Source organism: Desmodus rotundus, chromosome 5 (assembly GCF_022682495.2).
Source record: "Desmodus rotundus isolate HL8 chromosome 5, HLdesRot8A.1, whole genome shotgun sequence".
In the NCBI taxonomy this organism is placed as follows: domain Eukaryota; kingdom Metazoa; phylum Chordata; class Mammalia; order Chiroptera; family Phyllostomidae; genus Desmodus; species Desmodus rotundus.
This window is the reverse complement of record NC_071391.1, coordinates 151,985,739-152,000,057: the sequence shown is the minus strand read 5'-3', so window position 1 is coordinate 152,000,057 and position 14,319 is coordinate 151,985,739. Positions and strand designations below refer to the sequence as shown.

Here is a 14,319-nt window from a genome sequence, read left to right as displayed (position 1 = left end):
TGAGGCTTTGGAGTCTTCATTTGCACGAGGATGGACCAATCAGGGACCAGGCGTAGGACCATCTGTCTATATAAACCCAGCTTCTTGCTAACTTGTGGAGCCCACTTTCCCTTTCTACCCAAGTTATTAGGGCTGCCTTAAAAAAGAAAAGAAAAAAGCCCGAGATAGCCTGGAGCGGTGAGAAACACATACCCTTTCTGTGGCTTTAACGTAGGTGGTTGCTATTACTTAGGTCAAATAAGTATGGAAAGCACCTAGCTCTGATCCAGAAGTAGGACACAGGGCCTGGGGCGCCAATCCTGAGCGCAGCAAAGTCTCGCACCAAAAGGAAGAGGACTCCAACATCCCCTACCACGAAAACAAAACACCTGGCTTGTAAAGAACTCGTTGGGGCTCCAGGTTTATACCCGAGGGGCGTGGCTGTGGGCCCGCGGCCGACCTCCTGTTCCGGAACAGGCCCGTGCCCCGGAAGCAGTTTTCTCGGGGACTTTAGGCACCTAACGGAGGCTGCAGGGGTGCCGTCACCATGTTCCTGTCTGCTGTCTCCTGTAAGTGGGGCTGGAGAACGCGGCGGCGGCGAGGTCTGCGGCGGGAGCGCGCGGCACTGACGGGCAGACCCGGGACGACGCGGCGCGGAGTGCGCGCGCCGGCCGGGAAGCTGCGACGGCGGCCTTCCCAGGCCTGAGGACTACAGCGCCCGGCATGCCCCGCGGCGCGCGGCGCTGCGGGGCGAGTGGGTCCCGGGGGTCTTAGGGGCTACGGGGTCTGGTCGTGGTGGTGCGCGGGGGCAGTGGAGTGTGGTCAGCGGGAATGGGGCGCTTTCCCCGCCCTCGGTAGGGATGTGTCAGCAGAATCACTGGGCGTCTGGACTGGGAGAGACCCCAGAACGTCTTGCCCAACCTTTCGGCACTCTAAGGTTAAGGACGCGGCTTCCGAGGGGGCGGGCACTTACCCTGGGTCACACACCTGGGCCCCGAAAGAAGGGCGCCAAGGGTGCCGTCTCCCCAGTCGGTGCCCTTCCCTGCACCAGGCTGACTTCCGGGTTAGATTTGGTTAACTTGTCAAACAAGGGGCTTGTTCCAGTGCAAATATTTGCACCCTAGAAAGAACAAATGGAGAAGATACTACTCTAGAAAGATGTGAAAGGCAGTCCGACTGAAAAGAGATTGTGCAAAGCATTACATCCAGAATTGTGTTGGTCTGATTGGATCTTTCTATCGTCCTTCGGTAAAATCCTAACGAGATCCCTGGTAGCTAGGCAGTAGTTACTGGAGTGACAACCCATGGCATACTTGATGAAAATATTTTTAGTTACTAATGGCATTTATATGAACTTTGCATAAGATAGTAAATTGATATTTTTCTTTTCTCTTTCAACCTTTCCTTGCTACAAAAAGTTGCCAAGAGCAAGTCAAAGTAAGTAAAAGTTTTTCTTTCTTAAAGACTTCTTTATGTTACGTTACTTAGTCCAGCTGCTGCCAATACATCCTTATATTAAGTTAAGCATTTGGCCTTGATTTTCTAAGAGTTGGTTTGAGCATTGCTTACTTGATGAATTATTTTGGCCTAATGAACCTCCTCAAAAAATAATTTTTCCTCCTGCCCAACTGACCTACTTAAGTGAGTAGTCAAATGATTTACTTAAAGGAGCTGTTCCTAAAGAAGCCGTCAGGGTCCCCAGGCTGTCTGTGGACTGTCATCATATTTCTGTCGCCTCAGCTGGAGGACCAGTGGCTGTTTGGAGCCCACTACAGGAATCTAGCAGAACAAGCTGTGACTTGATTAAACCACACAGCCTGTTTCAGTGAGTTTTGCAGTCCTTTGCACTCATGGTATAAACATTTCAAAGTAGCAAAGATTAAAGAACTCATGATGTACCAGAGAGCCTATAAACGCCAAACTGTTACCTTAAAATTTTCATAGACAGTAACAGAAGATTTTGTGTGTGTGTGTGTAAAAAATAGGAATTCTAAAACAGCCTTTGCTTACAACCCAAGAAACATCATAAACATCACAAATCCTTAAGACTAGGGTTTTTTTTAAATTTATTTTTTGGGTTAAATTACATGAAGAACATGTATATTGGTGGCCCCCCCCCCTCCGCCCAGTAGCTTTCACTGATTCATGTATCTTTTCCCACAGTCCAGTTATTCATGTTAGAATTTCCCATCTCTGGGTTCTTCAGGAATCTCTCATGCCTTCGGTTTCTTTAGAGCTGCTCCCTGCCTCTCGTGTTCTTTGTATCCTTACCGTGACATTTGTCGTATATGATTTGCCTTACAGACCTTCTCACCTTGCATACTCTGCTGTTAGTTTCTCAAGGGTACAGATGTAGCCTCAATATAGTTTTGTATTTCCCATCGTGCTTTCCACAGAGTAGATTTTTATTTTTAATTCTCACCCAAGGACATTTCTATTGATTTTAGAAAGAGATGGAGAGAGAGGGAGAGAGGGAGACAGACAGACAGACAGACAGACAGACAGGCATAGAGATAGAGGGGTGTGAGAGAGCAACATTGATCAGTTGCCTCCTGTATGCAACTGATCTGGGGTTGAACCCGAAACCTTCCTTGGTGTATGGAACAAGACAACTAACTGAGCCACCCAGCCAGGGCTTAATGAACTTTTGTTATATCTTTTTGAATGAATGGCTAATTATTGTCTCTTAATCAACAAATACTATGTGCTGCTTAACTAACAAGGAAAGGGATACAAAGATGTACAATATGTCTTAGAAGCTTCGTATTCTTTTTGGAATTAGATGAGAAATAAAGCAGCACGGGCTACACGGGGAGACAAGACACATGAAAAGGAGCAAACAGTAGCAGGTATTAAAAAGTCCGGTGAGGCAGAACATGAACGTTATGCTTTCAAGGACTGTAACTTAAATGAAATATATGAAGGGGAATAAGGTTTCACATTATAGAAATAAAAAATGTTCTGATCCCTTATTTTGTCTCTTCCTGATGTTACTCTGACTGCTCATCCCTGAGGGACAGAGCTCTTCTGACACAGCCATCTTTATGATTCCCTGACGGCCACCTGTGGTTAGCAGTACATTTGTGTTTTGTTTTCCTCTTGACCTCTGTTCCTTCTGAGAGGCGGGGGTCTGAGTCTATTCCTATAATGTGGTTTGATTGTTCTTGTTGCTTTGGTTAGGTCATTGCCAAGGCACTCTGTATAATGGAACAAACTTTGGGAATGGAAACCATTGAAATTGTGACTTACAGAAAGTGTAGTCTGTCTTAGAACTGAACCTTCTTAGGGCCAAGTGTTATTCCACCACTAGTACTACTCTATAGGGTTCTCAGAATATGCCATCCACTATGACTGATTTTAATCTACTGATTTCTTCAGCTTCTAACACCTTACTTTTAAATTTTAGGAACATTCTGGTGAGAATGGTAAGCCAAGCTGGGACAGGTTACTCCTTCAACGCTAAGAGAAGACGACTACAGGAGAAACTGACTCTGCTGCATTATGACCCAGTTGGTAAGATTCAGAAAAGCTACTCCCCAGTAAATTCAGGTGTGCTCAAGGCCTGTTGCTCTCTCCAGACTGATGCTGAATATTTGGGAATTTTTTTGCCCTCAAGACATTAGCATGCATTCAGCAAGCCTGTACTGAACGTTCACTATGATGCCGTTAGTATCCCTGGTGCTGGGATATACCAGGACACACGACAGGCTCAGCCCCTGCCCTCTTGGTACTTAAAATCTGATTTGGAAGGGAGAGAAAGGAAAAAATGCAAATTAAGCCAAGTGCTATGAGAGAAACAAGCAGGATGCTGAGATATAGAATAAAGTTGGGAGGAGGTGGATCTCGACTTTAAATAGGATGGATCAGGGACAGTCTCTCTTGTAGAAGGTAGTTAACCAGAGGTCTGAGGTGAGAAACCGCCATGTAAAGAGAGTAAGTGGTATTGTTCTGGAAACAGGAAGAGTTGAGTGTCTTGCGTAGGAGAGGGAATGTTCTCCGGGGATCATCTGTCTGTCAGAGGCAAGTAATTAGGTCCAGATTTGAGTTCAAGCAGCAGGGTTTTTATATATTAGTGCAGGAGGGTAGGAAATTTCATTTTCTGTTTTATACATCTGCTAAAATACCATAGTAAGTGGTAACTTTAAACGGTCTCAGTATATAGAAATAGTTGTTCCAAAGGGACAGGTGTTTCCAAGGCCAGATTGCCTGCTCACAGACAAGAGTCAGCACCTGATTTCTGTCTTTGGATTTCATGAACAGATTGATGTAAAATAAATTAGCAGACATTACTTATCTGAAAACTTGGTGCCATACATTTCATTTTTCTGCCCTTGCTTTTAAATAGCACCTTTATGATGGCTTCTTAATAAGGGCTGTACTGGAGCTTGGGTTGGTGAACATGTGGGGATTCCAGGAGAGTAGCACACTCCGAGAGGCTCTGGAAGCTCTGCGCCCCTTCCCCACACCGTGCACATGCGCCACTTCCACCTGGCTATTCCTGAGTTATCATCTCCAGGTAGATAGTGTTAGAATTGAGTTGAATTGAAAGATACCCATTTGGTGATCAGAATTGGAATTGGTACCAGAATCTTATTTCCCAAAATTAATCCATTATATAATGAAAGACAGGTACTTAACCTCATAATCAACTTTTTCAATAAGGACAAGAACTCATAGAGTCTCGCCTCTGGTCAAGATTTTGTTATCGGGAATGCATTTACCTTCCCACCAGAAACTAAAAAGGACAATATAGGCACCAAAAGACAGTGATCTCTGAAAGAAAGGAAACAGACTAGTACTTGTGAATACCCAGACAAAATGGGAGGTTCTGTGTTCTCTGCTTGCCTGCACAAGTCTTCCTGTCTTCAGATGCTGGGAACCCACAGTCACACAAGCACCTGCCCTCTCCAGGCTGAATCCCATTTTATACACGAGGACTCTGCTGCCAAGGGTCTTAATCAAGGACACACAGCCAAAACATGTGACAGAACAACGATCTGAACTCAGGACTGGCCCCAGAGCCAGGCCCTGAACCTCTTTATGTGGGGACCGGTCACTGAGAGATTTCACAGGAGGCTAAAACCTACTTACAGCTGCAGGACCTCTGGTCAGGCTTTAGTGTGAGTGCTGGCTGCCAGCTACATTCTTGGCTGCCTTTGGAGTTTGTTAGGAAGGTCTTAACAACCACTGTTCATTGTGTTGAATTCATCATTTGCCTAAGAAAAATAAAAGTAAAGCTCCTGCAAAAAATAAGGGCTGTACCAATGTGAGGAGGCATTTAAAACAGGCTCTGAGCAGTTGTCAGCTTAAAATTGTGTGAGTTCTATTCTTTAACAAATAAAATTCCTTGCTGTTTTTGTGGTGTTAAATTTTCTGGTCATTCTTTATTGTAATAAAAAGGGAATTCTAGATTTGTACCTGATGATCAGGAGTCTGAATTTCAGGATGACGCCTGAAATTCAGGTGGAAAATGTTCAATATGGTGGAAAATTACTAGAATGATAAGCTACGTGTCTTAGTCCATTTGGGCTGCTGTAGCAAAATACTTCAGGCTGGGTGGCTTATAAACCACAGAAATTTGTCTCTCAGAGTTCTGGGGACTAGGAAGTCCAAGATCAAGGTGCTAGCCATGGTCACTTTCTGGTGAGGGCCCTCTTGGTTCATAGCCTGTTCCTTTGTGCTGTGTCCTCACAAGGTGGAAGGGCAAGCGTGCCCAGTGGGGTTTCTTTTATGAGACCGTTAGTCCCATTCATGAAGGGGCCACCCTCCTGACCAAAGCACCTCCCCAATCCCTGCCTCCTAAAATACCATCATCTTTTGGTGTTAGGGTTTCAGCATGTGAATTTGGGGTGGTTGGGACACAAACATTCAGACCACAGCAATATGGTTTTGGATTGGTGTGGTGTTTTTCTCCCTCTGATTTCTTTGTATCGGTTGGTGAAAACTCAAAATGATGAACTTTTACAATAAAACAGAGGTATGCCTTGGAGACCTTCCAGGTTCAGTTTAAGACCACTGCAATAGTGCAATGAAGTGAGTCATACGAATTGTTTGGTTTCCCAGGGAATATGAAAGTCATGTTTATACTGTAGTCTATTAAGTATACAATAGCATTATGTCTAACAGAAACAATGGACATACCTTAATTTGAAGTATTTTATTGCTAAAAGTAGCTAGCCATCATCTGAGCCTTCAGCGAGTTAACAGTCTTTTTGCTGGTGGAAGGTCTTAACCTTCACTTTGTAGGAAATGTAGTTAACCTGCAAGGTGCAGTAAAGCGAAGGCAATAGAATGAGCTCTGCCTTTTGTTTTTCTATCATCTTAGTTCCTGTAGAGTTTTTTAGGAACTTGTACAACATTAATAAATGTTGATTGAATAACCTCTAAAATATATTAAGTATGAAAATATATCGGAATTTTCATCCTTAGTTGGCTCTCTGTATTGATGAGTTCTGCATCTGTGGTTTAACCAACTGCACATCGGAAATATTGGGGCCGGAGGGAGTTACACGTTTGCCTGATGTGTGCTGTGTAGTTAGGCCTGTGATGGTTGCGTCTGTACTAAACATGTACAGACTTTCCCTTTCATTCCCTGAACACCACAGTGTAACAACTGTTTGCATAGCATTTACATGTGTTAGGTAGTACAGGTAGTCCAGCGATGATTCGAAGTGGTGCGGGAGGATGTGTGCAGGTTATGCGAACACTGCCCCGTCTACGGGAGGGCCTTGAGCATCCATGCATTTTGGTATGGGGGGGCGGTTCCTAGAACCAGTGTCCCCCTGGCCTCCCATGGATATCAAGGGGACTCTGATTAAGAACTTATTATTTGTTGGATTGACTGTAAGTTTTGAGATTGGGGAAGGGTACAGTCATAAATAGTTCTGCCCATAAAGTGGAAAGTGGGGGAAAGAACCGTATATAAATTTTAAACGGCCGATTAGAGCCTTTGTGATAAGAAAGTGTGATAAGGAGTGGTCTGAGCCTTGAAGCACACTTTATCTTTTCAGAAGAAGAGAATGTTCTGGGACATCAGACTGCTTGGCTTTCTGCCCACCTATTAAATACTTAGTGAATGCCCTGCAGGCTTGCGTGCTGATATGTGCCTTGGGGCCTGCCCATTGCTTAGGGTACCAAATACCTTGGCAATTCTCCCAGCATATTTTACTGCAGTAAATAAATGGTTAGTTTACGGGAAATATTTTGTTAGTTTGCTTTATGAAGGCAATCAGGTAAGGAGACAAATTCTCACTTACTCAAGCATTTCAGAGGGTACTGTATGGCTGGAACTAGCCTCTGTCCTTTCATATACCTTTTCCTCATCTAATTTCTGAGCAATTTCTGATGCGAATTTCTGAGCAGGATTAAAGGCTGAGGCATAAGCTTATTAAACTTTGTTAAACATATGAAGGTTTATCATAAAGAAAATGAAAACTTGTCAGTTTCAGTGCCTTGGATGACTAAACAAGACAATACAGACAGCAGAATAGATTGGGTTGGATGTAGGGACAAGAACTTGACAGATTCATTCTTGTATGTATTAAGCAGCAAATGCTTTGACACAATTAATTTATGTTTTTGAGTGTGGATAGCAGTGCGTCATTTCAGCTCGGCTAGCATGTAGTGAGTGTTCGCCGTGTACCTGGCAGCACCTGTGGGAGGCAGTGGGAGTTACCCCTCTCCCAGGGAAAGAAAGTGACGGGAGGGGATTTTGAGAAATTTGCCCAGGGACTCGGAGCAGAGAAACGCTGGGGCTGAGGCCTGAGCCCAGCCTTCCTGACTCCAGGCCTCCTGTTTCTGTTACTCAGAGCCGAATTAATCTTCCTAGTTTTTCTTTTTTCTTAGTCTGTACCTTCCCCTGTGGTTAGCGAAGCATTTAAGGCCATGAAACCCTGCTGTCGTGCCCGCCTCTTGCTGCCATTCCTCTACACCAGAGGCCCAAGGACCCTCCTTACACGTGTGAACTCCACACTGCCTAACTCTGTGGACTTAAGTATTTATTCTTTGAATTAGGAGAATGAATGCAGTGAATGAATTTAAAATTTTCATAAATTCCTCCTGTTCACAGTCACACAATCTCCCAATTGGTTATCAGTAAGACAGTTTTTTTTATCTATCTTTTTAGCTCTGTGGAGAAAAACATCGGAAGTAGTTCTTATAATGAATAATATTGTCTGATAGGAAACTCTTTTGGTTTTTTACTATAATTTTATAATGCTTTGTAGTCCTCTTTGACCTTTGAAGGAACATCAGTCCTACTTATACTTAATATGAGATGGTTTGAAGTATATTAAAAATATCCCTATGTAATGTGTATATTTTATTTTTATTAACGTTATAGATAAAATTCTATTGTCTGGCTAATGGTTCTCAAATCCAAATGCCCGTTAGAATCATGAGGATTTTAAAAATACAGACTTTCGGTCCTATTCTAGATCTACTGAACCAGAATTAGCGTAAGGGTAGAAGCAAGAAGCGGAATTTATTTCAATAGGCTCCCTAGCTAATTCTTAATTATAGACAGTTTGGGAATCTCCTATACAGAGTGTCCATGTTGATTATAGAAGAAGAAAAGAAACAAAGCTAAAATATCTTTGTATGGTAGGGACAAGTGAGTTGTTGCATCATCATCGCTTGAGTTGCTGGGTCTTCCTAGGTGCACTGTTTGTTTTTGGCAAAGAAGAATAAGGAGTGTGTGTGTGTGTATGTGTGTGAGTGTGTGTGTGTGTGAGAGAGAGAGAGAGAGAGAGAGAGAGAGAGAGAAAGTTAATGGAGTACTATAGGGCATTACATAGGAACTAGGAAAACCTTATTGCCTAGCATCTAGTCTCCAATCTTTCATCCAGGCAATTAGCATTTTTGTTTGGGTTTTGTTTCAGAGAACTGAATCTCTTCTCTCTTTCATTTATAATAATGTGATTGTGGTAATTGTGTTAATTCTATTACCAAACTAGAAAATCCTTTTTTGGGTGTATGAAGCCATCTTTGGAAAGCACAAGACTTCCTGTGTATTTTACTCTCTCAGCCAGGCTGCCTTTTCTTCCGTGGTCTGCTCAGTTCTTACTGCTGTTTTTCTGGAGTCCCGCTCCAGTCCATCCTTGCTTACCTCCTACAAGAGTGGATGTTAACTGGGTGAAGTTACATCGAGTGTTTTCTATCTTTTGCCTGTAATTTTTTTTTAAAATTTGAATATTTCACAGTGGTTGAAATGTGACCTTGTAGGGTAGCAAGGGTGCCACTGCTTGGCTGGACCGTCCCTTTTTTCCTTACCATTTTCTCTCGTCGGCTTTGGCCTCTGGGGTTGAGGAACTGAGTTTGCAAGTCAATCCATCCTCCTGTTGAAGGTAACATAAGAGAAGGGAGAGGGCGCATGGTTGAAGATGTACTTTTGTTAGAGAATGGTGGTGATACTTCTTAGTTTTCTGCCATAACCCTTTTTTCTCCTCCTGTAGTGAAAACAAAAGTCCTCTTTGTGGAACAGAAAAAAATACGCTCCCTGTAAACAATGGATTGAAAATGAATTTGATTTATAAAGGAGAAGACTGAGGGTGGGATCCTGATTCAGAACTTGTGCAGCATGTAATGAAAGAAGAGGAAATGACACGGAACCACTGCCTCCTGTGATTTGGAGGCCATTGTGAAGGAGAACAATGCAGTGAAAGAGAGTTCTTCATATTAGGACATGTATCACTGTGTCACGTTTATTTATCTTTCTGGGTGTTTTTGTAGCCCTTAATAAAAAATATTAAAATAGCCTGCGCTATTGTCTCTTAGTGATGTTTTCCCCCACTATTTAAAATTAAAAACACAACTACATTTCTAAAAAATAACCATTGTTTCACATAATGAAAGAAAATTTTCACATTGGGACTTGTGCAAGAGTTTCCAGGCTGTTCCTCCTGTACTTCACAGAGGAGACAGAGCCACATTCCAGAGTGTTCTTGAAAAACTCCCATGTAATAACAGAGATGGCAAAGGTGAGCAGTGATAAGAAGGGAGCCAGCCTCAGCCCTGTTAACACCAGAGAAACTGTGAGAACTTCTGTGATTTGTGCTGGTCTAATTAGGGAAAATGCCATTGGTCCATACAGTTAAACTCAGGTCACGAAAGCAGTATCTCGGGTTTCTACGACAACTTTCGACTCCTTTATCTCTTAGATTTTGTTTTCATTTTTAGTAAGAGGCACTATAATGTTATTTCCATAAAGCTATGATGAGGGCCCTGGGCCTTGATGTTACCGCACAGCTAGCCAGCTTGAGAATTCCACTGATGATCCCTCATGTTTGATAAGGACTCCTACCCTACCCTGATACATACTTTCTCCCTCAAGCTATTGTTTCCCACAGATTTTCAAAATTGCCCAGTTTTCTCCTTGTCAAATTTCTGGCTGAAGGTAAGAAGGATCAGCTCATTTCTTGAGCTCTACTGGCTCACATCCTACCCCATTTAAAGATTTGTGGGAGAAGGAGAGTGTCCAGCATGATCACCAGCATTAAAAAACAAATACTGTTTCAAAATAACAGGTGTTCCTCCCCCCGGCCCTGTCTGCCTTCTGAGGAGATGCAGGAGCAGCTCTCTGGAAATGGAATTAGGTGTAGACAGTTGTAGCGTCTTAGAGGCCTGTGCCATTATAGTCAGTCAGCTGTTTTGTGGCATCTTCTGTTAAAGCTCTGGTTCACAGCGATAATAGGTGAGATCTTGGCTATTTTTAGATAGAAACTGTACATAAAGGCGTTGGGTTACAAGAAAAATCTTTCACTTGATCCTTTTAGCTAAGTACATTGTAAAGTGTCTGTGACACTCATGAATTGCCTTAAAAAAAAAGTCTGGCTTAACCAATGACTTGTCTATTCGGCACATGGGCTGAATGTGGCCCCCAGGTGGTTTTCACATTTTTAAAAGATGAGTTGCTGACACTTGAACTCTGAAACAGAGTTCAATAAACATCCAAAACTTCTGGCTTCTCTTGGAAAACCAGAGGGTTTGAAACCACTAAAGCCAAAGCTGAGTATCAGCTGCCCCTCTCAGGAACTGCTTGAGCAGGCCATCCCCTTGCACAGCATTCTCTGCTCTGACTTCAGACACGTGTCCACAACCTCTGCTGTGTGGTGTGTACCTACAGTATTTGTGACCTGTTGGCAATAAGAGTTTGCGGGTTCTTGAGTGGTGGTAATCTGTACAGGGCCAGGTTGTGGGATCCTTACTTCTGGCTAGCTCTTGCATGAAAAGCAAAGACATTAATCATTGTTAGTTTAAAAAAAATGTAACCTGGAGGATGACTTAGTAAATGAACATAATATTTGCAAAGAAGGGAGAAGACCTTTTATAGTAAGCTGCTAGGTAAGAGTGTCCACCCCCGAGTGTGTTTTATTTCCAGGTGTATTTATTTCAGAGTTCATAGCAATCAGAACAAGTGAAGTGGCAGGTCTTTCCTGTATGGGTAAGATGACTGTGTTCCTGCAGCCTGGACGCTGACCGCTGCGATGAAGTTGGACCTCTTGAGCATTTCTTCCATGGGCAGATTGGGGTAGTAAGCCAGGTAGAAGGCCAAAGCTCCCACAAAACTGTCACCAGCACCCTGTAATTAAAAGTACAGTTGTGGAGCTAAGCATGTAGTCATCTTTTCCCCCAAACTTTTGTTTCTAAATTATTTAAGTACAGTTTTATTTTAGAACAGTTTTAGATTTACAGAAAAGTTACAAGGATATGACAGGAGAGTTTCTGTATGCCCCACACCCAGTTCCATGAACACATTACCCTGGGGAAGTGACACAACCAAGGACGTACTATCGAAGTATTATGAACTGAACGCCGCACTTCGTTTGGATTTCACTAGTTTTGCCAATGTCCTTCTTCTGGGCTAAGACCTCATCCAGCATCGCATATTACACTTAATCATCATGTCTCCCTAGATTCCCATAGGCTGTGACAGTGTCTTAGATATTCCTTTTATTTTTTTATGACCTTGATAGTTTTGAAAACTGGTCAGGTATTTTGTAGAATGCACCTTAACTGGGATTTGTCTGTGTTTCTCATAGTTAGACTGTGGTTATGGTTTTGGGGAGGAAGACCACGGAGGTGAAATGTCATTTTCATCACGTCATATCAATGGGTGCTTCCTATCAGCATGACTTATCCCTGATGTTGTTCTCAATCACTTGGCTAAGGTAGTCTTTGCCACGTTTCTCCACTGTAAAGTTATTTCATCATCCTTCTCACACTGCACTCCTCGGAAGCAAGTCACTAAGTGTGGTCCACACCTATGGGGTAGGGAGTTATGCTCTACCTGCCCGAGGGTGAAGAATCTGCATAAATTATTGGGAATTCTCTACAGGAGAGTTCTCTCTCCCCCCCTCACTTATTTGTTCAACTGTGTGTATCTATATCAGTATGAACTCATGGATATTTATTCTTCGGGTTATAATCCTATGCTACATTATTTATTTTGTTGCTCAAATTGTTATAGCTTTGGCCATTGGGAGTTCTTTCAGTTAGCTCTGTGTTTCTTGACATATCCCCATCATTTGGGGTTTTTTTTGAGTGCTTTCTTATTTTCTGACATCATATGATGTTCCAGGCTCATCTTGTCTTGTATATTCTCTGTGCTAGCCCTAGAATTAGCCATTTTTGTATTAAAAATTAATGCAGAAAGTGGTAAGAACTGTTCAGATGTTTATAGGTCACTTGAACAAAAAAGACAGTCTAGAAGTAGATCCACAGATACATGGTCAACTTGCTCTCTAACAAGGAAATTTGCTGGAGGAGAGGGCAGCCTTTTCCACTAGTGGTTCTGGGACCACTGGATGTTTACATGCAGAAACACGAACCTTTTCCTCACACCATGTACAAAAATTAAGTCTTAGTGGGCCATAGACTTAAATGTACAAGATAAAATAACAAAATGTGTAGAAGAAAATATAGGAGAAAATCTTTTTCACCTTGTAGATTTCTTAGGACAATGAAAGCATAAAACATTTAAAAACATGAATAAATTGGACTTTATCAAAATTAAAAACTTTTACCCTTCAAAAGACTACCAAAGGACAAGCCACAGACTGAGAGAAAATATTTGCAAAACATCTGATAAAGGATTCTTATAACTTAATAATGTAATCCAATAAAAACGCGTAAAAATTTGAACAGATACTTCAACAAGAAAGATATACAGATGGCAAATAAGTATATAAAAAGATGCTCAACAATATTAGACACTAGGGAAATGCAAATTCAAAGTAATGAGATAACACTATCTAATCATTAGAAAGGCTAAAATAGGAAGGACTGAAAATACTGGTTTGGAGTAGAAGTGGAACAACTGGAACCCAAACTTTGTTTGTTGGAATATAACCTGTTTCTAAAAACATTTAACACACACTTACCATATTCTTAGGTATTTGTTCAAGAGAAATGAAACTATAAATCCACCTGATGTGAGTGTTTATAGCAGCATTATTTATAATCACTCCAAATCTGAGACAACCCAGATGTCCCTGAACTGATGAATGGGTAAACAAACGGTGGTACATCCACATAGTGGATACTACTTGGCAATCAATATAAAGGACTGAACTGCTAATACAACAATATGGATGAACTTCAAAAGCATTACGCTAAGTGAAAGAAGCCAGACACAAAAGACTATATGTCATATCGTATTATTTCATTTATATGAAATCCTAGAAAAGGCAACAGTATTGTGACAGAAAGCAGGCTGGGGGCTGGAGACTATCAATTGCAAAGGGGCTGCACAGGGACATTTCTAGGGTGATAGGAAGTTCTATATTGTGATTGTGGCCATGATCAAATGATTGTATACATTTGTCAAAACTCATTGAATCATACATGTAAAATGGTATCTGAAAAATATATATCAGTAAAGCTGTTTTTTTAAAAAAAGGTGGGGATGGGGGCATTGAGTCATGCAGGAGCATGAATTTTGAAAACTGTGGAAGTATTTCTTAAGTGCCCTAGGCCTCGTGCATGGCTGATAATAGGCGTACTTCGGGCCTGGCTTACTTAAGTGCTATGATTGGCATATTGTAGCCTACCTGTCCTTATATGGAGACCCTATTTCTACCTTTCTTCTGCTAAAAATGTTTCTCTTCCTTGTGGCAGTGGGGGATCTGAAATCAGATTTGTATTTAAATCTTGGCTTTGTCACTTAGTAGCTTTGTGACATGGGGGAAAATTGATGTAAATTCCTTGTGACTTAGTTTTCTTATAAACAAAATGAAACTATTAACTTCTCCCTCAGGTATTTCGTGAGTCTCTCATTCCCTGCTCCTCAGTCTTCCCACTCAAAATCAGTTAACAGAACAATTGACACATGTTGCTACCTTA

General features: G+C 42.0%; 2 protein-coding genes across 2 annotated transcripts in view; one reads left to right on the top strand and one right to left on the bottom strand.

Moving 5' to 3' along the window:
• The first annotated feature begins 465 nt into the window (after positions 1-465).
• On the top strand, positions 466-9,735 carry MRPL33 (mitochondrial ribosomal protein L33). The gene is made up of 4 exons (XM_024552604.4): positions 466-548; positions 1,398-1,416; positions 3,386-3,492; positions 9,432-9,735. Exons 1-4 carry the CDS (start codon positions 527-529, stop codon positions 9,479-9,481), a joined length of 198 nt encoding a protein of 65 aa, XP_024408372.2. The 5' UTR covers positions 466-526; the 3' UTR covers positions 9,482-9,735.
• A 770-nt stretch (positions 9,736-10,505) lies between these two features.
• Positions 10,506-14,319, bottom strand: part of RBKS (ribokinase) — an 82,794-nt gene continuing 78,980 nt past the window's right edge. Inside the window, exon 8 of the mRNA XM_024552603.4 lies at positions 10,506-11,557. Coding sequence (XP_024408371.1) covers positions 11,384-11,557 — 174 coding nt within the window. The 3' untranslated portion in view covers positions 10,506-11,383. The remainder of the gene's footprint in view (positions 11,558-14,319) is intronic.

Coding starts and splice junctions, on each gene's coding strand:
- MRPL33 (XM_024552604.4), top strand. CDS start 527: ATGTTCCTGTCTGCTGTCTCCT. Junction 3,493..9,431: donor GCTGCATTATGACCCAGTTG/GTAAGATTCAGA, acceptor CTCCTCCTGTAG/TGAAAACAAAAGTCCTCTTT.